Here is a 25072-nt window from a genome sequence, read left to right as displayed (position 1 = left end):
AGGTAAGAATTTGTAATAATCTAGATATCCCCAAATCATTACAGAGACAGATTTTACTTTTAAAAAAAAATAACTCAATTCTGTCATGAGATCACTTTATGCTTTTTTCAAAATATACATTCTAATATGACTTTTGACAAGAAATTGCGACAGTCTGAAGAAAGAACAAAGAACGAGCGATTTTCCTGCTCAGAATCTTTAAACAGAAAATGGTCTTGCGTTTATTCGAACAAATATGGTGAGTGAATTTTTTACAGTAATTGTGAAAAAAGCTAATGCATAAAGTTTGTCATTTCATTTTTCAGATTTTGTATTAAATTTAATTCTTAAAATGTTTTGAACTGTTTTCTAAGAAACCATTCAATTTACTTTTCTTTTCTCTGCAGAATTATTTTTTGACGATGGAAGAGAATATTTGGAAAACAGAGGAAACCTGCGAGATGCATTTTCTGATGCTGAAGATTATTTAGATCAGGGTCTTGTTTCTGCTAAACGTTGTGCAAGCAGAACCTCTTCTGTAGGTTCATGGTCTGAAAATTTCAGGCCATCATTTACAGAAAAGCTGAAATTCAAATCTGTAAATGAAGGAGAGCAAGCTGCTTTTAAATGCAAAATGGTTGCCAGCCCAGCGCCAAAAGTTGCATGGTTTCATAACAACAGACCTATTCGTAAAGATTCAAGAAAGGTTATTAAAACAGAAAGCACAATGCACATTCATAGTTCAAGTTTGGAAATCAATAATGTAGAAGAGAAGGATTCTGGGAGCTACAAAATATTTGCAATAAACTCCGAGGGATCAGCAGAATCAACTGCATCTTTACTTGTTGCACTTAAAGAGGAGCAAAATGAAAACTATTTGAATTTTGTGAAAAGATCAGTGTTGGCTCACAAAAGCGTAGACTCTTTAGTTAAAAATCGGAATGCAAGGCTTAAAGTTGATCTTAGACATGTTGGGTCTCCCTTTGATAAGAAGTGTGTGATTCATGGAGCTTTCCAAAAGAAGTCAAGTCCTAGAAGCAAACTGGTGCGCACAATGTATTTTGAAAGTACATTCACAGCATCTAATCATAAAGACTTTGCTGTTAATAAGTCTGCAGTAATATATTCACCTCGGTTATGTGGGACAGTTCTTGACAAAGAGAACTTGATTGATGAAGACATTAAGATTAAACTGCATCTTTTACGTGAAGCTAAAAAGAAAAAGAGATTTTCTCTTGCGCTCTCTGAAGCTTCATTTGACCTAGGTGCAGCAACTGAAGACAATCAAAAGTACAGTCATGTTTATTTAGACAGAGAGCGCAGCAGAAGTATGGGAGACCTTAACTGCATGAGTTATGAACATAGTAAATCTCATTTTGTGGAAGAGCAGACACAGTCTTCTGGTGAATACTTCCAGAAAGGGCCTCTTGAATTTCAACAACAAATGGAACAGATATTAGGACTTCCTTCACTGGAAACAGAATTAAAAAGTACCCCTGAAGAAAATATAACTGAAGAATCTTCTAAAACAAAAGTCATGAAGTCATTAAAAGAGCAATTCTTAAAAGATGATCCATCTCAAGAAATAGAAGAGTTGCATGAAAATCAATATTGGTTGGAAGCGCAGGAATCCAGTGAATGTTTTTTTCAGAAAGAATATAATACAAGAAAAGAAGCAGAGAGTGAACTTTGTGAACAACCACATACACCTACTGACCAACCATTTGGAGAATTTATAAGTGTGCAGAAGGATTTACAATCAAAATTTTCAAGAGAGACATTTGATTCTTTCACATCAGGAACCAAAAAAAACAAAGGCAGACAGAGAAACAGAGGTAATTAAACAAGCAGCACAGTTTGCAGATACTGGTGAATGTGCAGAAATTTTATCGAAGCAAAAAGGGCTTCCAACACCAATAAAACAAACTCAGGTGGAGATAAAAGAATCTCAAAATAAATATAAGTTCAAGGAAAATATTGACATAATTTCTGATCAAAAGGCTGAAAGTTTGCAGAACTCACTTGCAAGGGAAACTGAATATTCTCATTCAATGTTTGACCACTCCAGAGCAAGAGAAATATATGAATCTAGTTTCACTGAAAAGGAAGACATAACAAGAGAGTACACACAAAAACTGATTCCTTCTCCGTTACCAGCAAAAAACATCTCAGTCCCTGGCAGTACATCTTTGGATGCTAATGCAGTTGAAATAAACAAAACCTCAGGTAAATATGAAGCCAAAAAAGGCCCTATTATTACTTCTGGCAAATTGTCTGGAAGCACCTTCCTAAAACAGATATCTGGATTTGATTGTAGAACTGTTGACCAGACAAAATCAGCCTCCAAAGAAAATGAGGCAATAAGATTCATTAAAATAAATGAAAAAGTGGTGCAATGTGAAGATAAAATTAAAGATGATCCCCAGACATTGTTGCCCTCTACTTTATCAGAGAAAAAAGAAAATTCAACTTTTATTAGTTCCTTGATTAAAGATGCACCAGAGGATGTAAAGCATGTTCCTTATAAAAGGGAGGAGGTAAACTACGAAACAACTGTGGAAGCATGGCCTGAAAGATACTTGAGAAAAGAAAATGATTTACTAATCCAGAAAGCAGAAGGTGCTCGTGAAATATCTGATGACTCTCCATCAGAGATGATTGATTTTGATCATATCAATCAGAAAGATACCCAGTATGAAGAAGAGATTACAGATTCTATCCACATAGTGAGACATTCTCCTTTGATAGCAAAGACAAGAGAAGCATCACCTTTTTTTAGATCAGTGATAAAACAACTTCCAGTGGAAATAAAGCAACCTCCAAAAGAATCTGAGGTTCATGAAGATGAGCCAGCATCTGAACAAAGTTATAGAAATTTTATTCATGTGGAAAGGGATTGTCTGGCAGCACGATCTGAAGATAGCTATGAAATTCAAATGGCTGATCAATCTAAGTTAGCAGTAAAACAAACAGATGTGATTAGTGTGCCTGAAATCAGTCCGAATGACCAGTATAAAGGCAAGGTTAATGAGTTCATTTTAATTTTGGGACCGTCTGATTCGGAGAACAAAGATATCAGTTCATTCCTGAAAGAAACAGAACCTGAAATGAGAGAATCTGAACTTAATGAAGGTGATAAGACACCTCCTGACCACTTTGCTGGTGATTTTGTTAGTATAATGAGGGAGCTTGTAACAGAAGAATCTGAAGAGGTCCTTGAAACATCCAATATGTGCACACCTGTGGAGGTGATTAACATTTCTAACATCAACCAGAAACAAACACAATATGAAGACCAGGTTAAAAGTGCAATCCAAACAATAAAGCCAGCTTCAACTGATAGAAAAGATCCATCAACCCCTTTAAGTACACCTGGACCCATGGAAGACCAGGAGGCAGCTTATGTGCCCCAATGTGGAATTTTGGTCCAAGCACAAAATACATTTTTACCAGGGAAACTTGATGAAACTCATCAAATGTACTTTCATTCCTTAAAATCAGGAAAAGAAGCTGAGTTGATTCACGAAGAAAAAATCAGACAAAAAAAATCACAATCTGAAGCAACTGTTCTAAATTCCACATGGATGGCGACGAGTTCCCCTGTATCAGAGGAAAAAGAAACTTCAATTTATGCAAACTCATTGGAAAAACAATCACCAGTAGACACAAGAGATTCTCCTTGCAATTTTAAATTTGAGGAAGACCATATGAAAGTTTTTAAAAGCTTTACCAGCACTCACAAAGAAGTTCCAACAGAGAAACTGGAAGGTGACAAAATAATATCCGATCAATCAGCACTCAGAGAGACAGCAGCGATTAATGCATCTGAAATTGGTCAGAAACAACATGAATGGGAAGTTGAATGCCCTCCTCAAACCGTGAGACACACACAAACAGTAAGAATATCTTCCTTAAAAGAAAAAAAACAGGCTGCAGAATCATTCAGTTCATTAATGAAAGAGGCACCAGCAGAAGAGCATCATTATAAATTTAAAGCTCTGAAAGAATCTTCAAAAGCAGAGACTCCTTCTGTTGAACTCTACAACCATTGTCCACCAGTATTTTTTCACCATATTACATCTCCTAAAATTAAGCAAGGAGCTACTTGTGTGCTTCAATGTCAATTTCATGGGAACCCAAAGCCTACTGTAACTTGGTACAAGGATGAACATCCAATTCCACAAAATAGGGATTATGATATTTACTCCACAGAAAATATGTCCTCATTGACTATTAGCTGCACGTGCAAAGAACATGAAGGAATTTATTCATGTGTAATATTCAACCAGTGTGGTACTGCAACAACCTCTTGCGTCCTTACAATACAAGGTAAAATTCATTATACTTTAGTTTTGTAATTATTTTCTTAAAATATTTTGCAATAAGATAATTGAAAATCATAATTTAAGTATTTTTTTCATTTTCCAGATACTGGGCTGTTTGAAGAATCAATGAAAACATTTAATCTACATGTGACAGAAACACTAGAGAACTGCACTGAAAAAGATGATCAGGACCATCAGGTTGAAAAGGAAGTTGAGTCTTATTTTCCAGCAGTTCCACTAATAAAATCCACCCTGCAAATACCAAAAGTTGCAGTACCCCAACCACATCCAATGAGTTTTTCTACTCTTTCTTCTCCTGTTGAAATTAAAATAACTGCTCCAACTCCAACACCAGAGCAAGATGAAGAAAGGAGAGAGTTATTTCAAGTAGATGAGGTTGATTCCACAGATTCATCTCAAGAACCCTCCTCTCAGTCAACAAAACATAAATTTAAATTTTCTTTTGATGTAATTTGTGAACCTCCACGAGTTGTAAAAGAGTTAGATAAGATTTGTTGTACAGAAGGAGAAACAGTAATATTTGAATGTCTGATTTCTGGTGAGCCAAAACCTGTTGTTACGTGGATTCAAAATGATAGAGTTTTACCTTGTAATATGAGCAAGTACCAATTTGAAGAGAGCAGAGGAACCTATAGACTGTGTATTAATGGTGTTTCAGAATCTGATGTGGGAAGCTATAAGTGCATCGCTATGAATAAAGGTGGGGAAGCACAGAGTATATCTAATCTCACAATAGAACCTGTAACGCATAGTTTCATTTACCATCTGAAAGATATGGAGTCTTCTGATGAAGAAACAGAATCATCTATTAGCTGCTTTTTACATAATCTAAGTAAAATGGGCCAGGGTGAAGATATTGAGCAGCAATGTCAGAAAGGAAACAGGAATAATTCTCTTCCATTTAGTGCAGAAAAAAAAGCAAGTCATGTTAATTCTGAAGTTGGTGATTTTCTTCCAGCCAATGCAGATGGAATTTCAAGTAAAGCTTCACCCTTAAAGGAAGAGAACAGTGAAGTTGTATTAGGCTCATTGAGTTCTTTTGATAATGAATTTTTAAGTAACAGTTCATCTTTAAGAGAGAAAAATAATAAAATAGTCGCAGAATCAGTGACTGACTTTGCTGTTGAATTGCCAAATGAATGCCCATCTCTAGAGGTGGTTAATAATACAATGATCAGAAATTCAGATGTGACAGGGCAAAAAACAGAAAAAACAATAGAAGATGCATGTTCCATCAGCCAATATTTACTCAGTCTTGATAAAAATCAGAAGTTATCTGAAGTTCAGAAGATGAATGAAGAAACAGAAGTAAAATACAGCAAGTGTGTATTTTTAGGAGAAATACATAAAGATAGTGTATTTTCAGAAGGCAGAATTAAGCAAGTTGTTGAAAGTAATAAAGGAGAAGTAGGAAAAAATACATCAGAGATGGAGTTAAGTAACTCATTGTTTCAGAAAACCAATTGTGATATAAGTGTAGATTCAGCAGAAACATTTTCAAAGAAGGATGAGACAAGTGAAAATGTTTCCATTGCGCAATATCTCCTTGCTGCAAGGCAGGAAGAAGCACCAATTCATGACTGGGAAAATAATGAGGCATTTCAGCATGATGAGTCTGGAATAACTTCAATGGAAGTTGAAGAAGTAACATTTTCTGCTGTTTATGACTATTATAATCAAACTGAAGAATGGACACGGTCCCTTTCCCCTGAATCTGAAATGTCAATTGAAATTAGTAGTACAGTTAGCGATGAAGTAGCAGAGAATGAAAGATTTTATACACCACCCTTGGCTTCTGAAAATTTCAGATCTGCTGTATCTGCAGAGTCCTTTCATACTCCACCTCAATCACCTAGCTATGTGACTCCAGAAGAAAGATTGCCATCACTTAATGCTGTGGGTAGATCTCCTCCTAATACTTTACTAGAGAGATTTTACACACCACCAGACTATTTTAGATCACCAGTAGATGAGGGTATTGAAACAACACCTATTGAATGTTCAAGTCTATCTACTGAAGAGCAAAGATCAGAGGCATTTTCAACTCCTCCCCAGGAAGCTGAAGCAAAAGGAAATGAAATGCCTCCTGCATTTATTAAACCCCTTGCTAGAAAAAGGATTCACGAAGGAGGCTCACTTACATTTATTACAGAAGTAATTGGTTGCCCAATTCCAGATGTTAAGTGGTATAGAAGAAAATTGTTATTAGAGGCAAATCACAAAATTAGACTAGAAAGGGAAGGAAATTTGTGTATATTAGTAATTCATAGCATGCAAAAAGAAGATGAAGGAGAGTATATTTGCAATGCTGTAAACATTGTAGGAGAAGCCAAAAGTATTGCTCAGGTGGATGTTGTAGCACAAGATACAAGGTTAGTTGCATTACCACCACCTGTGACTCATCAACATGTCATAGAATTTGATGTGCAGCAAGAACAAACATCAAGATCTCCTTCACCTCAAGAAATTCTTCTGGAAGTTGAACTTGATGAACATGAAGTGAAGGAATTTGAAAAACAGATAAAAATTATTACAATTCCTGAGTTCACTCCTGACAATAAAAATATGATCATCTCACTAGATGTCCTTCCTATGATGATTGCTGATGAGCATAATATAGACTTAACAGCAAAAGAAAATGAAGATGTGAAAATTGATTTAGAAGTCACTGAAATTCCCCCACGATTTATTAGCCGTATTTTTGATCTTGATATTCCAGAAAACACCGATGCAGTTTTTGAATGTTCTGTGACAGGTATTCCTCCTCCAGAAATAGTCTGGTTCAAAGACGATTTGCGTATAACAGTGGATGGTAGGAAATACGTTAGAAGAGATAATTCTAATCATAGTCTTAAAATAACTAATGTCTGTCCTTCTGACAGTGGCATATACAGTTGCAAATTAGTGAATAGTGTTGGAGAAGCAACATGTAGAGGTTATCTTGCAGTAACAAACTCAAACATGGCACTAACAAAAGCAAGTGGTAGAGCTGTAGCTGCTTTGTCACTGGGTGGTGCTCATGAATGTTCACAGGAATTAGATGTTTTTGTTGGTGATTCTTTGCTAGGTGACAATCAGAGTTCAGAATTTGAGGTTGAGTTTGAATTTGAGCAGGGTCGAGATGATTCTCAGAAGTCCGTGAAACTTGTTGCTGTAACAGAGAAAGGAAATAAAGAAAAAGGAGAAAAGTGTGTGAATATCAATTTTGATGTATTTGCTGAACCTGCCAAAGATGAGACTATTCAGTTTAAAGCAGAGGCTTCTGAAACATGTTCATTTGAATTTCAAGTAACAGAAATTCCACCCAAGTTTGTGATTTCTCCTCTTGACTGCAACACAGCCATAGGGAACTCGGCATCTTTTCAATGCTTTGTGACTGGTACTCCGAAACCTAGTGTAAATTGGTATTGGAATGACAGAATACTTGAAGGCACCAATTACATCATTGGGGAAAAAGATTCTGGGCAACATTATTTGAACATTGTAAATGTTACAGAAAGTGATGCTGGAGTCTACAAGTGCAAAGCTGTTAACAAAGCTGGAAATGCAGTCACATTTGCTGTTTTAGAAGTATTTTATGCATAAAACACTTCTGAATGTCCTTTACATATTTAGAATAATGACGAATTTTGATGCGTTTGATATTTTCCATATGTAGCACATTTAGGGATGTGTTAATTTCAAACACGAAAATTAAATTGATCTTAATGTTAAGAACTAAATTTGATATTGCTGAAAAATATTGTTGAAAAATTTCTTAGTTTTACTCTGGAGTGGTGCATCGGTAGCAAAACTTCTATTTAAATGTTTAAAATACTAGCTGAAATATACAGAGTATAAAATAATGATTGTTTTGGATTAAGGACATGGAAAGGTCTTGCTATTAAGATTACTTCATTGAAAAATATTAATAACAAGGGATCTTATATTCAGTAGCAAACAATTAATGATTAACCTCTTTAAACAGTGATAATATTACATCTGATCACACTGAAGATCAGTTCTATGGAATTACAGAACTTTTTTTTACATAAACTGTAACAGAATTTTCATTTTATATGCACTTGGAATTTTTTTTTCAATTTATATTGTATATTCTCCATCAGATATAAGTTTATCCCTTTTGGTTGTATTATTTAATGTTGTGAGTAAAATATGAAGCCACACACCTGAATTACTGCAACTTAGTTCCATCTAGTTCTCGCTCCTCTATTTCTTGTTTAATACTATGATGTATTTCAAAATACCAAGGCAAGCTGAATAGGTTGATAGAAACTGTGCCTGGACTTGGGTAATCTAGGATGAGGGGACATAATCTCAAGATTGGAACCAGGTTTTTCAAAAATGACTATGGAAAGACTAATACAAGCAGGCATTAATAGAAGCATGGAATTCCCATCTACAGATAACAATAGCTGTTATGTCAGTTGTTAATTTTAAGTATAATATTCATAATTTCTGTTATCAAAAGTTGTCAGTGTCTATGGGATATGATCTCATTAAATAGCAGAACAAATTTGAGGAAATAATTGGTTAATTCCAGTTCCTATGTTCCCATTTTTTTCATTTGGACATAAGTGTGATTTGAATTTAAAAACTAAAAATTCAGGTCAGTTATGCAGGTGGACAGTTACTTAAGATTACATTCTTCTGTCACTATTTTAATTGGATTCTTAATCCTGTTTTATTTTAACTGGTCTAATGTATGTATAAATTAAAATACTTTACAGAGAAATGTCATATAAACCTGTTAAATACTCATCTGCTAATATCACTGACAGCCACGGAATTAAGATTTAAGATATCTATTAGTCACATGTACATCAAAACACACAGTGAAAAGCATCTTCTACGTAGAGTGTTCTGGGGCGGCCCTCAAGTGTCTCCACGCTTCTGGCGCCAACATAGCATGCCCACAACTTCCTAACCTGTACGTCTTTAGAATGTGGGAAGAAACCAGAGCACCTAGAGGAAACCCATGCAGACACGAGGAGAATGTACAAGCTCCTTACAGACAGCAGCTGGAATTGAACCCAGGTCACTGGCACTGTAATAGCATTGCGCTAACCGCTATACTACCGTGCCTGCCCTGAATTATTCAATATGGGCAAATTATAATCTGATAACCTTGAGCTACATGAAAGTGTCCTCTCCAAATATTGTGTGGCGCAATTGAGAGAAAGATAAAGATTTGGATATAGGCTTCTAAAAAAGAATGCTAACTGTCGTAAGGTGTTCTCAGATGGTCAGAGTTCTTGTAAGGAATCCATGCCTTAAGATGGAATACTGTAGATGCCCAAACAAGTTTGCTTTTGGTGGCTTTTAAGTGGCATTTCTACAAGTCTGATTTCAAGTATCAGAAATAATCCCACTTTATCTGTTGTCTTCTCATCTCCTTTTGCCATCCTTCCTATTTCTCAGCAAAAATAGAAAATAATCTCTTCCCAGATCTCTACAGCTAGAATGTGCAGAGTCCATTTGACTCTACTTCACTTTCCTATCCTACCAATGAAAAGGTAAAAGTTTTACCATTTCTAACTTGTCCTTCTGCTATTTTTATTAATGAGATAGGAAATTTGTTGTGATGGAATCTTACATAACAAAAAACAATTCTGCCATTCTGTGGTATGGTTCATACATCCGATAGGCTACATGTTTAAAATTTGGTTTATTCATTGTTTTTCTTGTTATTTATTGTATTTGTTAATGCCTCTGGCTAGTCTTTCGAGGTTAACAACATTTTAGAGATTGTTCAGAGTCATTAATTTAAAGTTTGGTTCATGCTGTGTTTTACAATGTTTGCTTTTGGAGGACGTTCATTATATGACATGATGGAGTTTAGTAGGTCCTGGAAATTATTAGTCTGGCAGTCAGGCAGTAAAATTTTTTACTTGGTGAGTCCAGAGATCTCAACAATAACATAATAGAGATGATTTCAGAGTACTTTGAGAGTAATAATGGAAATCCACTCTGACTAATTTGCAAATAACGAAATTGTATCTGTATGTTTATGAGTCAGATCTTCGCTGATTAATTTAATATTACTTTGTGATCTGTTAATTTTACATTTAAAGTGAAGTTACTTTGTTGCAATGAATCAACTTTTGTCCAAACTATATAAACTATATGATAATTAAAAAGAATAAGCTTTAGTGGTTTCAATTCCAAAAGTTCACAGCCAATTTATTGAAATTCCAAAATGAGAAAAAGGGTACCTTTCATGATATTAGCATGAATATTTTAATAAATAAGTTTCTGATGATAATCTCAGTATGGCAATCTAGTTGTGTGAAAGCATGCATTGTTTCTCTGTTTTATTTGCCACATTTGACATATATAGCATGATGAGTATAAAGATTAAGACTTGCACATATTGAGAAGAAACGTTTAATGCTGCAATTATTCATTCCTTCTACAGGTTTCTGATGTTAAAAATTGGAATTATATTTTATTTTGCTGTGTACACTAATATGTACACAAACTCCTGGTTCTGTTATCATGTAAATATACAGCTGGTATGCAGGATATATTTTCTTTTGATTATCCCACCTCTCCTTTAGACAGCAACTTATACTAAGTTGTGGTTCTACAGGTGGTAGCGGCTTCCTTTTGTATTACTGAACTAAAAGTTCTGATGTTTGTGTGTTGGGAAATAATTTGATTGTAGGCCAACACGGTGGATGTAATTCTGCACTTAACTAATACCCACACACTCCCTGTGTGGATTGTTAGAGAGCAACCTGGAACTGTTGGCTGTTTTCTTTTACTATAGCTTGGAAATACTGAAGCCAATTTTAACATTTCATTGCTGCCTAGGTAAGAGAAGTTAATAGCATGAATCAGAGGTTTATAGCTAGCATTTGGTTGTTTTGATGATAATGAAAATTATAGCATTGATTTTGCTATTGCCAAGGCAAAAGTAGGAATACAATATCTCTTGATGTCTCTTGATGTGACTTAACAATCAAATTTAATATATTTGATTGAAAATTATGTATTTCAGTGATGGAATAAAGCTTATATTAGAAATTACTTTTAAGTCTTTTGAAAATTTGTAGCATGCAGTACATTTTTATGTAATAATAACACTTACTATCATGAATGCCTTAGAATGTGATTCTAGATTTGCAGGATGCCAGCCACTACTAACAAACCTCAATCTACAGCTCCTTTTTTATTCACTTTGAGTAGGACATGAAAATATTGATCATGTATTGAATATTTTAACTCAATTAATTACTTAGAAGTGAAACATTTTGAATCAATGAATTTGAATAAATGGTATATTAAAACAAATTTCCTGTGTTATTAAAATTGGTTTTAGGCAAAATAAAACTTCCTTAATTGTCTGAGCTAATTCTGTGCACAATCACATACCTACTACATATCTAGATTGAAGATAAATATTTAAAGAAGACTGTTATAGAAATTGAACCCTTTGAAGCAAAAGAAGTTTTGCACAAAATGACATTCTGGTGATTTTTGTTTGGTTTCCAGTATTTAGCAATACTCACAATCAACATGCCTTCTAATTTAACCATCTTATTTTTTATACAGAATTTTCTAGCTCTGTAATCATCGCAGCTGAAGATGAGAGGGAAGATTTCTACACAAGTGAACTTCATGTGTCTGACAAAACATTTGAACTCAGGCCTGAAACTCCAGTTCCTTTGGACATATTGGATAAAAAAACTGATGCTGAGCCTTTAAAATCTGTGCCAGTATTCATCAAATGTATTTCTAGTATGGAGATAGTTGTGGAAGATGTAACTAAGTTCTCTGTCACTATTAGTGGGTTGCCCAAACCCTCTATTCAGTGGTTTTATAATGGTAAAAAATTGACTCCTTCATCAAATTACAAGTTTGTTTATGATAAGGATGAATATAGTCTAATTATACCTTACACAAAATGTACGGATGAGGGAGAATATACCTGTACAGCTACTAATGTACTTGGTGAGACTTCATGTAGTGCATATCTGAAAATCAAACCAAAGGAAGATAGGGGAGGATTTAGGAAATCAGCTGCAAAACCTCCAGTTGCAAAACTGCCAGAAAAAAAGATAAGTAAAGAGTCACTGTCAAAAGAAGCTATGATGGTGCAACAAGCAGAAACCATGTATGTATCTAGGGGTGAGGCACCACATTTTTGCAGAGAATTTAAATCTTTGCAATGCCTAAAAGGGATGCCTGCTAAATTTGAGTTTGTAGTGACAGGAGAACCAATGCCAGAGGTGCTTTGGTATAAGGGAAAGTACCAGATTTGTCAGAGTGTGCAGTACAACCTGAATTACTTCTCCAGTGGCTCTGGTTCATTAACTATTCATAATGCACAGAAGGAGGATAGTGGTTTGTATTCCTGCAAAGCATTTAACTCATTTGGAGATACAACTTGCACTGCAGAGCTAACTGTGATTAGCGATATTTCTGCTGTTGAGCATTCAAAGCAGGAAATAGCTCAGAAGCAACATACTAAAACAAACAAAAAGTCTGTTACTGATCATGCTGTTGAGTCACGTTTATTCACGGTAAAATTACCTGGTGATACTCAGGCAGAATTACAGAATAGGGATCAATTGGTGTATACAATAGCGTCTGAAGATAAACATGCTGTCCACAGTGAAGGGACAGGCATATTGCACGAGGTGACAATCTCTGCTGCAGAAACAACAATTTCAGGAAAGAAACAGATGATAATGCATTCTCAAGCTACACAGGAGAATCTGGGCTTTATTGATCAACATTATGAACCAATTAAAAGCCCACCAGTATTCAAGTTACCAAGCAAGGAAGCACAGCCAAACCAAGCCCTTTGTTTATCCACATTTGAGGAAAAGACTGAAATTCCAAAGGAAGCCAACTTTAATACTAAAGATTTGCCTGCTGCAACTCCCAAACCAGTGACAAGTGAAACAGGTATGTCACAGAAAAAACATCTAATTTCTAGCTCAAAAACTGCAACTTACAAAGTTGAAGGATTTCAAGAACCCCCAAAAGAAGCTTTGTTCGTGTTTGAAGTTCCAGAGCTACAAAAAGGTGAAATACAAAAAGAAAGCAAAATGGAGATTTATACAGCTGTATCAATGGAGAAGAAAAAAATAGGGGATGTAACTACAAAAGGCATACAACCATTAGATACTGGAAGAGAATCAAAATCATTAAAAGAATTACCAAAACCATTCTTGGCATCTGTTACTGAAAGCCAGAAGTCAACCCCTAAGGAGTCTATCTTTAAAGTACCAAAATCTGAATCACAACAAGCTTTATTAATGAAAGAAAAATTTGTGAAAACTGCGTTGACTGCAGAAGAGAAACAACTACTTAGAAGTGAACAAACTGAAATAATAATTGGGTTAGATTGTGCAATCTCATTGACATCAGAAAAAAAAGAAAAGGAACCTTTACATTTACAGGTCATTAAAGGACAAGATACTCTACCCAAAGAATCATCATTTACTTTTGAAGTACCCAAGGAAGAGAACGCTAATCCGAGAAAGAGCCCAACATCTCTACATTCATTATTCTCAGAAGAGCAGCATCTGGTACCTTATGAATACACAACTCAGTTACCTGATGTAAAGGACAGCACTAAAATTAAACCAACAAAAGAACATGTAACCACTTTATATCCTCATTATATAGAAACAATGTGTATTTTTCATAAAGAAGGTATATTACCCTATGAAAAACCAGCTGTTCATATTGCACCAAGCAAACTTGAAAAGGCATACAGCAATGCTGCGGTTGTAGAAGAAAAGACAGAACTGTCAGCGGAACAAGCTAAATCCTTTGAAATGAAAATTGAAAGTTTGCATTCTGAAGTCAAAACTGATCCTCTACCACCAAAGTATCTCCCATCTGTGACTCTACCTATACAAAAATCAAAAGAGAAAGTTTTTACAATTGAAGAAGAAGAGCAACATGCTGTAATAACTAAGCCTGATGACACTGTCAAGCAGTTCAGTACTATAACAGACAGCACAATAGTTAAAGATGGTTCTTTTGTCATTTTCAAAGCCATAAGTGCAGCAACCTGTGAAGATAAATATGAACCAAAATTACCTTCAGCTTCAGTGCAGGTTAAAGAAAAGACTATGTCTATAGAAAGTACTGATGTGCTAGAGGCTACAGAAGAAGATTTTGCAGTAAGGATCCAAGAGGGACAATCAGTAAGATTTCCACTGTTGCTTCAAGAAAAACGGATTCTTGAAGAGGAACATTCTTCAGATATTAAGGGATCAGAGCAAACAATTCTGAAGCTGGAGAAACAGCCAGATCAAACACCACAATCCCATGCAATACAAGAAGATGGTTCGTTTTCTCATAAAGAGGAGCAGCCAGCAGTCTCAGCAGATAAATCAGCATTGGGTGAATCAACTGAAGCTATTTATCAGAAAGCAAAATCTCAAGAAAGAGTTGTAATTGCTAAATCAGAGGGTTTTTCTCAAAAAGTTAAATCTGTGGAGACAGTTGGAAAAATGGAAGTTATGAGTCATGTAAAAGATGTTAGTGGTGTGATAATTACCACAGATGCCCCTTCCCTGCCTGTTCTAGTAGAAACCTCGACAAAAATTCTCAAGAAAGACGAAAAAATGGAGGAAAATTTAGCTACTCATGTTTCTAAAATGAAAATGCCAAGCAAAACACTAATAAAAAGTCCTAAAGACAATCCAATAATTATTAAAGGGCTTACCGATACCACTGCAGATGAAGGTAGCCAAGTGACATTTAGCACAGTCATAAAAAAAGTGAGAAGTTTAAACTGGTATATCAATGGGAAGAAAATTACTTCAAAAAATGAGTTCAAATGTTTTCAAGATTTTGACACATACTCACTTATAATCAACAAAGTACAGAAAGAGGAACATCAAGGAGAATATATCTGTGAGGCACTGAATGAAGCAGGAAAAGCAACTACTTCTGCAAAACTCACAGTTGTAATAAGAGGTTGGATTATGGGGATAAAATCTTTATTAATATGAACTCCAGAATCTAATCCATTCAATTAACAAAATAGTTAACTTCTGGTTTTAGTTTATGCTAATAAATTAACATGACTCAATCTTTCCTACTTTGTTCTTCCCTTTCCCTTCCTTTTTCCCATCATATTTTAATGGTAAAAAAGTAATTGTGTTACCTATTTAGTATCTGTATACAATGCCGTCAAAGCCTGTTAAGACCACATCTGTCTATTTCACAAAATATGCATTACAAATGTTAAATCATGATAGCATTATTTTAAAAGACTTAATGTGAAACTAGTTCTTATTTATGTGATCTTCATATGCTTTCACTGCCAATAACAAGGAGTACTTAAAGTTAATTCTATGTTTAAAAAACTTACTATGAATATATTATTCAGTTTTGCCCCCCTTTATTTTGATATTAACAATTGATTAACATCAACCACCTTTTTAGATTTTTACTAACACAATATTGCTTTCATCCCCATATCCACTTTTGAGGAGTTGCTAGATATTTATCATCACCATCACTATTTCATAACGAGAAGACAACTGAATATTGTTTTTTTTCCTCCTAATATCACATTTTGTCATCTACTTTATTGCAGGAAAAAAGCATTTCATTTTGTATCAATTGCTTGCATGCTTTTATGCACTTCACATATGTCAATAAATGTTGAATTTCATGCATTGAAATGTTATAATTTACTACATTGAGCACAGCCACTGGTCAGCTAACATCTTTTAACCATCATTTCTTCTCCACAGTCACTCCATGGATTGTTAGTTTCTGCCACCCTTTCTTCCTTCATTTTTGAGTTTCAATGGGCCACTTCTAAACTCTATGGTGAAAGAATTAGAGTTTGTTGTTGCAATCTTCTTACATTTTGTTTCAAATTTATATCTACAGTGCCTCCAGCTTTCAAAAGGAAGATTGAATCACAGGAGGTGATAGTTGGACAGGCTACTCAGTTTGAATGTGAGGTCGAACCTATACCCGATGTGAGATTCCAGTGGTTCCGAGCCAGAGCTGAACTTCGTGATAGTGAAAAATACAACATTGTGAACAAGAAATATATTTCCATCTTGAAACTTTTGAAGCCACAGCTAATTGACTGTGGAGAATATACTTGCAGAGCATCAAACCAGAGTGGCAGTGTAAGCAGCACAGCTAAACTGATTGTGACTGGTAAGTAGATTATGCTTTGATTGTTATGTTTCACTTTAACATTTAATTTTCAACTTGACTTGGTCTTAAAAGGTTTGCATAGTTTTAACTCTACATTTCATGTAACCAGAATGATTGTTTCATAATTTAAGCAGTGATCTGGATGGAGGCAACAAAAGTATGGTTGCTAAATTTGCTGATGGCACAAAGATAGATGGGACAGTAAATAGTGAAGGAGACAAAAGGAATCTACAAAGGGATTATAGATAGATTAAGCAAGTGTGCAAAGATCTGGCAAATGGAGTATATTGTGGGAAAATGTGGAATTTTCTACTTTGGCAGAAAAAATAAAAAATGTAAGTATATTATCTAAGTGGTGAGGGATTACAAAGCTCTGAAATGCAGAGGGATCTCAGTTTCCTAATGCATGACTCACAAAAGGCTAGAATACAGGTATTACAAGCAGGAAAGAGAATGCAATGTTATTGTTTATTGCTAGGTGAATTGAATATAAAAGTAGAAAGATTTTGCTTTGGTTCTATGAGGCATTGGTAAGATCTCAGCTGGAGTACTATATTCATTATTGGTCTCCTTAAAAAAAGGAAGGGTGCTAATATATTGGAATCAATTAAGGAAAGATTTACGAGACTAATACCTGGAATTCTCAGGTTGTTTTACAAGGAAAAAGGTTGGAGCAGGCTAGGCTCATATTCACTGGAGTTCAGAAGAGTGAGAGGGAATGATTGAAATGTATAAGATTCTAAGGGGTCTTCAAAGTATGATTGCTGAGAGGAAATTGCCTCTTGTGGGAGACTCTAGAACTAGCTGTTACTGTTTAAAAACAAGGAGTTGCCCATAAAGACAGAGGTGAAGTGAATTTCTTTCCTCTCAGTGGGTTGTGAGTCTCTGGAATTCTCTTCCTCAAAGGGAGGTGGAAGCAGAGCCTTTGAGTATTTTTATTAGAAGTAGATGTAAAAGTGAGATTACAGTCAGATTGACCATTATCTTATTGAATTATGGAGCACACTCAAGGGGTTGAGTGGCCAACTCCTGCTCCTAATTTGTATGTTTGTACATTTATTCATACGTTAGAAGATCTCTGTATTTTTCTAATTAGTGGAATAATTTTACTTTCCAAAATTGTGTGGACTTAAAATTAAACCAGAGGAAAATGTCTTCCTTCCATTTCTATCATTTCAACTTTATATAACAAAAACATTGACTTCATGTCTTCTTTCAATTATCTCACAATAATACAATACAGAGCTATGGCATTCAAAGCAATTTTGATATCTAGATAAAATTGTTTGAAAAAATATTTTTTTATTTGGTAATTTCTGTAAATGATTTAACAAATACATTAGAATATCATCACTATCAGCAGTTTTCTTTCTCTTTTAAGGAAATTGGGATAATGTACCAGTTCTTGATTATTATCTTAAGGTTTAATTCCTTCAGTAAATGAAAATACTTAACCCAGATGTTTATTTTGCAGAACTTACCCCACCAAGCTTTGTAACCAGACTGGAATCAGTCACAACATTTGTAGGTAAAACTACAAAACTTGAGTGCACAGTGTCTGGATCACCTGTGATCCATACAGTTTGGCAGAAGAATGGTATTGATATCACAGATGAAGAGAACTATAAAGTATCAACCAAAGGCAACAAACGTGCTTTAGAATTTAATAACTTGAATGTACAGAACAAAGGAACCTATTCTTGCAAAGTGACCAATAACTGTGGCACTGATATCTGCCATGCTGATCTAATCGTCCTTGACAAACCACATTTCACTAGGAGCCTTGAATCTACTCAGACTATAATTAACAGTAGTGCACACCTTGAATGTCAAGTAGATGAAGACACAGCAGTGACAATTTCATGGAAAAAAGATGGATTAGAACTTCATTCCAGTAAATATTATAAAATTACATTTGAAGACAAAATAGCTGTTTTGGAAGTCCTGAAAGCTAAGCTGAAAGATGCCGGGCATTATGTATGTACAGCTTCTAATGAAGCTGGAAGTGATTCCTGCTCAGCGCTATTAACAGTTAAAGGTAAGGAGTGTTGTAAATCTCAAACTGTTTTTAAGCAGTACTTTATGGCTACTCTGTATAAAACTATAAATAATTTTTAAAAGTTCCATTATAGCCAATATTTCTTGCTACGTTATTTATATTTTTAAATATTTTCTTATGATGTAAAGGCAGGCCATTTGGCCCATATGGGCTTTTGGAGCAATCTCATCGATTAATTTCCACATTTTGGTTCCCTGTAACCCACTCTTATATGCCCATCAACTCCCCCTGAATCTTCTAACATTTACCCATAGTTGGAGTAATTTAATGTAGCCAAATAATCTATAAACCAGCATACTTCGGGATTTCTGGGAGGAAACTGGAACACCTGGAGCAAACCCACGCTGTCACAGAAAGCAAACTCAAAATAGACTGTAGTGGATGTCAGGATGGAACCTGGGTCAATGGAGCTGTGAGGCAGCAGCATTAACTGCTGTGTTACTGTGCTGCCCTTATAAATATTTTAATCTTAGTTTCTGTATTTTACATTTATTCAATCATACTTCTGATACAGTGATTTAATTGGCACATCATAATTAAAGTAGGTTTTCTGAAGTATCTGATTCTTTTGTAACTGTATCTCATCTTGTGTTTGTTACTTCTGGGCCTGACTCTTACAAAGGACTCCTACCAGACTCCTTGGTATTTCCCTCCATAAACTTGAGGTCATCCAAAACACTTGACAGTATGCTAAGTTCCACTCAGTCCCTTCACCTATCGCTCTTTTGCTCACTTGTTTCTGGTTAAGCAACACTTCAATTTTGAAATTGTCAATCTTACTTCAGATCCCTTGATCACACCTTCTATCTCCCTGAGCTCAGCAAGCCTCTGAGATAATTTTGCAGCTTCAATTTTGACCTGTTAAGCATTCCTAATTTTAATCACTTCACCTTAGGGGGTCATGCCTATACTATCAAGCTCTGGAATTGTCCTTAAATCTCTTTGCCTCTCTTCCTTTCTTTCCTCTTTATGGAGACTTGTTAAAACTCATATTTTTGACCAAGCTGTCTGTAATCAGCCTAATATCTCCTTTTGTGGTTTGTTTCAAATTGTTGTTTAATAATTGTCCTGTGAAAGGCCTTGGACATTTTACTATGTTAAAGGCACATGATATATATAGGTTGATGTTTCATCTTTTATGCAAACTCTTCATATATGTTTTTAGGCACTCTTTTTCCATTTTGACATGTGTTATAGAAATTCATCTAGAAGTAACATTGACCTCTTTATTACATGATTAGAGATATTGAGGAAAGAGGATGCTAGTAATAAGAATATAAGAAATGGAAAGATTTGGACCTACTCAACCATTCAATATGATAAAGGCTGATCTTTTACCTCAGCCCTGCTTTCCTGTACTAATCCTGTATCTATTAATTATTTTGATATCTAAACATTTATTTACCTCTGTCCTGAATATACTTATGAATTGAGCCTTCATAGCTCTCTTGAGTGGAGAATCCTAGGTGCTCTGGGTGAAGACATCTGTTCTCTTCTCAGATCTCTTTACTGTGACCCTTGTTTCTAGATACCCAAACCAGGGGACATATCATGCTGATATCAATCGTATCAAATCCTGTAAGAAGTTTGTATTTTCAATGAGATTATTTATTTTTCTAAACTGCAGGGTACAGGCCCAGATTGCTAATCTCTCCTCATAAGACAATAACCCCATCCCAGGAATCAACCTAGTGAACAAATGTATAGTAATTGAATCTACTATATTAGGCAGTTGCTTTTATAAGCTGACTGCAAAATTATCTAGCAGCTATGAATTTAGTTTCGTTCTTTTCATTTGGATTCAGATTCACATAACCTTTATGAAAATCTTACTTTCATCTGATGGTGATAGGCAAGCAGATTTGTTGTGTTTATTTTTTGCTTACCTCTTTGTTTCAATATTGTAACAGAAAACATTTCACATAGAAAAACTAATAATTTGAAATGAGATACAGTTACTAAATCAAGGGTTCTATTGATGACATGATAATATGAAAACAAATGTTATCAGCCCCCAAAATATAATTGCTGCTTTATAGCTTTGACCCTTTAATAATTTAATTTATTATCTGTTGATTTGTTGTTGAGGAAATTTGAAAAGCAAGAATTTAATTTTTTCTCAAATTACCAGCAAGGAGTAATATCTTATGTGTTGCAACTTTTCTTTAACAATTGTCTTGGTGATATTAGTTCTCTTTCTGTAAATGTTTTTACTTTGGCATCTCTTAATATTTTTCTTTAAACTTATCTTCAGAACCGCCTTCGTTCATCAGAAAGCCAGAACCATCACTGCTGTTGAAAAAAGGTGATTCAGCACACTTGAATTGCCAAGTGAAAGGGTCACCTGAAATTAGTGTTACCTGGTACAAAGACAATAAGATTCTCAATTCCTCAGAGAAATACAAGATATCATTTAGTGATTCTTCATCTGATCTTGAGATTATTGATCTAAATGTAGAAGATAGTGGGGATTATGTATGTGAAGCACAAAATGAAGCTGGTACAGATAGCTGCAGCTCTATCATTACAGTCAAAGGTTTGTACAATGTTGATATTAGTACTCTTCACATTGCTGCTGTTGAAAAATCCATATTGCTTGTTTCTTTTATCTTTTTGAAAAGCAGGTAGTTTGAAATAGAATTTTTGTGCATTCCTTTTTAGAACCTCCCTCTTTTATCAAAACATTTGATCCCACTGAAGTGGTAAAAGGATTCAATTGTACTCTTGAATGTGAGCTGACTGGTACAACTCCATTTGAAGTTGTTTGGCACAAAGACAGAAAGCAGATCCGATCTAGTAAGAAGTACAAGATGATTTTCCAAAATATGCGTGCTTATCTCCACATTAGCCTTTTTGAGTTCTCAGATGTTGGTGATTATCAATGCACAGTGTCTAATGAAGTAGGAAAGTGCCTCTGTGGTGCAACAGTGAAGATGAAAGGTCAGTATTCTTTATGGAAATTGAGATAAATATGTCACAATAATGTAAAGGTTTAACAGATGGACCATATAATGTATAACCCGATATTTGTACCTTCCTTTTAAATTAGAACCTCCATCATTTGTGAAGAAAATTGAAAATGCAACAGCAATTTTGGGAAGCTCAGCAGTGTTTCAATGCAGCATGAAAGGCTCACTGCCAATCACTTTAACTTGGATGAAAGATAAAGATCTTATCACAGAAAGTAATAATGTCAAAATGACTTTTGAGAATAATATTGGTACTCTTCACATTGCTGCTGTTGAAATGAACAGCAGTGGCAGATACACTTGTCATGCAGAAAATGAAGCAGGAAGTCAAAAGTGTCTAGCAACATTAATTGTGAAAGGTCAGTTTGACAATGTATTGGTCTGGTTTACGAAACAACTCAATTTGTATTGCTAAGCTTTGTTAATGTTAACCATTTCATTTCACCACAGAGCCAGCAAATATCGTAGAGAAAGCGGAGCCAATTAGTGTGACTGCTGGAGACCCAGCAACTTTGGAGTTCGTAATAGCCGGCACACCAGAACTCAAAATTAAATGGTTCAAGAATGGAAGGGAGCTAATATCCAGTAGAAAATATAGAACAAGTTTATTAAATAAAATTGCCAGCCTAAAGATTATTTCTGCAGAAAATGAGGATAGTGGTGAATATACTTTTGAGGTCAAAAATGATGTGGGGAGTTGCAGTTGCAAAACTTCTATTACAGTATTAGGTTAGTATATAATTTATAATTCCTTTTCTTGCAATAATTTAAGCATATTTTAAATTGATTCAGGTAATATCATTGATTTGTTGCTCTGCCTCGGACAGATCGTATGATTGCTCCAACCTTCACTAAAAAATTGAGGAAAATGACCAGCATCTTGGGTGCGACCTTTCAAATGGATTGCAAATTCTCTGGTTCTATCCCAGTTGGGATTTCTTGGTATAAAGATGACAAAGAGTTATCAGCCAGTGATAAGTACACAATATCATGTCAAGACAACACCGCTGCTTTGACGATTAAACAATTAGAAATTACGGATGGTGGAACTTACTCCTGTAAAGCTACAAACTCTGCAGGAAGTGATGAATGCAGTGGAGTCTTAAACGTGAAAGGTTTGAATAAGTAACTTAATTTTGCCATTTGTCTTTTTACTAATGTAGCTATTGTTCATTTTGCAAGACTGTTTTTATTTAAAGTACATATTCATTGATAAATATGTTGCAATTTGGCAATATTTTGGGCCATTTTTGCTTTCCTGACATCTGTTGCTGTTTCTCTGCCAAGGAAATTTTTGTCACCTTTTGGTTCTCTATCCAATTGTCCATAATTCTCATGTGAAGCTTGATAGAGAAAATTAGTAGGATATTCAACTGCAGGAGTCATCCTTGCAGAGTTGTTTCCTCTCTTTATTCAATATCAACATGTATAATATTCAAGTCAAATATTGGGAATAAGCATCCTTTGTAATTTTCTTTCCACTCAAACCTCACTGCTTGATTATAATGATGCCACAGTCACCCTCTGGAGATCAGCTTACTAAGCACATATTAGCAATTGATCCTTGTATGTTCTGGTTAACTACTTGGCAGATAAACTTGCTGATCCATTAGGGAAACCTATGGGATATGCCCTTTCAATGTTAGAGTGTATTCAGTTATCTGATCCCAAATAGTTGAAGTACCAGCAGACTTCTGGAGCAATGACAGTGTACTTCAACTTGTGTCACATCTTCAAAGAAGGGAGAAAAGAAAAGAGGGAGGAAACTTACTTGCTTGATATGTTTAATTTTTATGAATTATTGTGCTTTTTTTTAAATGTCTTTTAGAGCCTCCAAGCTTTATAGTGAAACCTGCATCAGAGAAAGTTCTGCCGGGTACAACTGTGAAGTTTAAGGCTGTTGTAAATGGAACACCTCCAATGTCAATGAAATGGTTCAAGGGTAACACAGAACTTGTGACTGGTGGCAGCTGCTTCATTATGAAGGATATTTCTACAACTTATCTTGAGCTTTTTTCGGTGAAACCATCTGATATGGCTGATTACATTTGTGAAATCAGCAATGAAGCTGGAACAATTTCCTGTGCAACAAACCTTTTTGTTAAAGGTGATTTTTTTTAATTTTTATCTATTCTGCTTAATTTTATTCAGTATCCAATTATTTTATGTTCTTTTTATTAAAATATCTCTAATATTCTTAGCTATGTTCTTAATAATAGGAGTTGAAGTTTTAATTGTTCCAAAGTGTAATAGATGCTTTTTCTTGCTTTTTTGTTAGTTTTTATGAAAATCTTTTAAATATATTCTTCATAACATCTTGATTTTTATAGAACCGCCAACATTTTCCCGGAAGCTAGAGCCATCAAAATTATTGAAAAGTGGTGACTCGGCTCGATTTGAATGTGAAGTGACTGGCACACCTGAAATTAAAGTTACGTGGTATAGGAAAGACAAGCAGGTTCATCCCAGTGACAAATACCAAATCTCATTTGTTAACAATGTGTCAGTTCTTGAAATTCTTGATGGTGTTGTGGAAGACAGTGGCGAATACACTTGTGAAGCTAAGAATGAAGTTGGTAGTGAGAGTTGCAGTGTTACTGTAACAGTTAAAGGTCTGTGAAGATGTCTCATAATTTTATGACTTTGGCTACATTCACAAGATATTTGTGGATCTTATGCTTGGATCTAGATGTCAAACGACATTGTTAGATTGAATGTATTATTTATTCTTTTGCAGATCCTCCATCATTCAGTAAAAGACTTGAATCTCTTGAGGTGATTAAAGCCTCTGACATTGTTCTTGAATGTGAAGTGGCTGGTACAGCCCCCTTTGAAGTTTCTTGGTATAAGGATAATAAGCAAATTAGGCCTAGTAAAAAGTACAAGGCAATCTGTCAAAACTCTTTTGTTCGTTTACATATTCTTAAATTTGATGCTGTGGATGTTGGTGAATATCAATGCAAGGTATCAAATGAAGTTGGAAGTTGTTCATGCAGTTCTGCAGTGGCTTTGAAAGGTTAGTGAAGACTTAGCAAGAGCTTATCTTCCATTATATTACAATAAAACTAATTTTGTTTTTCCTAATTAAAAGTTGACTTTGCATTGACTAATTAGAGAGTCCTGTTTTAAAAACAGAACCACCATCATTTTTCAAGAAGATTGAAAATATTACAGTGCTTTTGGGAACGTCTGCTATGTTTCAATGTACTGTGAAAGGTTCAAGCCCGATTTCCATAACCTGGCAAAAAGATAAAGATGATATTACTGAAGATGCTAATACTAAAATATCTTTTGAAGAAGATACAGCAACGCTGCATATTGCTTCTGCTGAAAAACATCATGGTGGGAAGTTTGCTTGTGAGGCAAAGAATGATGCGGGAATCACAAAATGTGTTGCAAATTTAACTGTGAAAGGTTGGTTTAAAGATTGCTATCATATATGTTAAGCGTTCAGTTATTTCTAAAAGTTAATAGCTTTAGATGTTTTGAGTTACTTTAATTTTTGGAAGGATGTTTTAAGATAATGTAAATAAAAGATAATATTTTTTCTGGAATGGTTATATGAT

At 34.9% G+C, this 25072-nt stretch overlaps 1 protein-coding gene across 1 annotated transcript in view; it reads left to right on the top strand.

The window, feature by feature from the left end:
* ttn.1 (titin, tandem duplicate 1) overlaps positions 1-25072 on the top strand; it is a 337974-nt gene that overhangs the window by 56435 nt on the left and 256467 nt on the right. The window contains 13 exon segments of the mRNA XM_052029783.1: positions 11883-12405; positions 12457-15272; positions 16200-16478; positions 17953-18516; positions 20792-21073; positions 21199-21477; positions 21587-21865; positions 21957-22235; positions 22334-22621; positions 23335-23613; positions 23837-24118; positions 24244-24522; positions 24642-24920. Of these exon segments, the coding sequence (XP_051885743.1) occupies positions 11883-12405; positions 12457-15272; positions 16200-16478; positions 17953-18516; positions 20792-21073; positions 21199-21477; positions 21587-21865; positions 21957-22235; positions 22334-22621; positions 23335-23613; positions 23837-24118; positions 24244-24522; positions 24642-24920 (6708 nt within the window).

Source organism: Pristis pectinata, chromosome 1 (assembly GCF_009764475.1).
Source record: "Pristis pectinata isolate sPriPec2 chromosome 1, sPriPec2.1.pri, whole genome shotgun sequence".
NCBI classification, from domain to species: Eukaryota; Metazoa; Chordata; class Chondrichthyes; order Rhinopristiformes; family Pristidae; genus Pristis; species Pristis pectinata.
The sequence above is the reverse complement of the archived record's forward strand: the minus strand, read 5'-3'. Positions and strand labels throughout refer to the sequence as shown.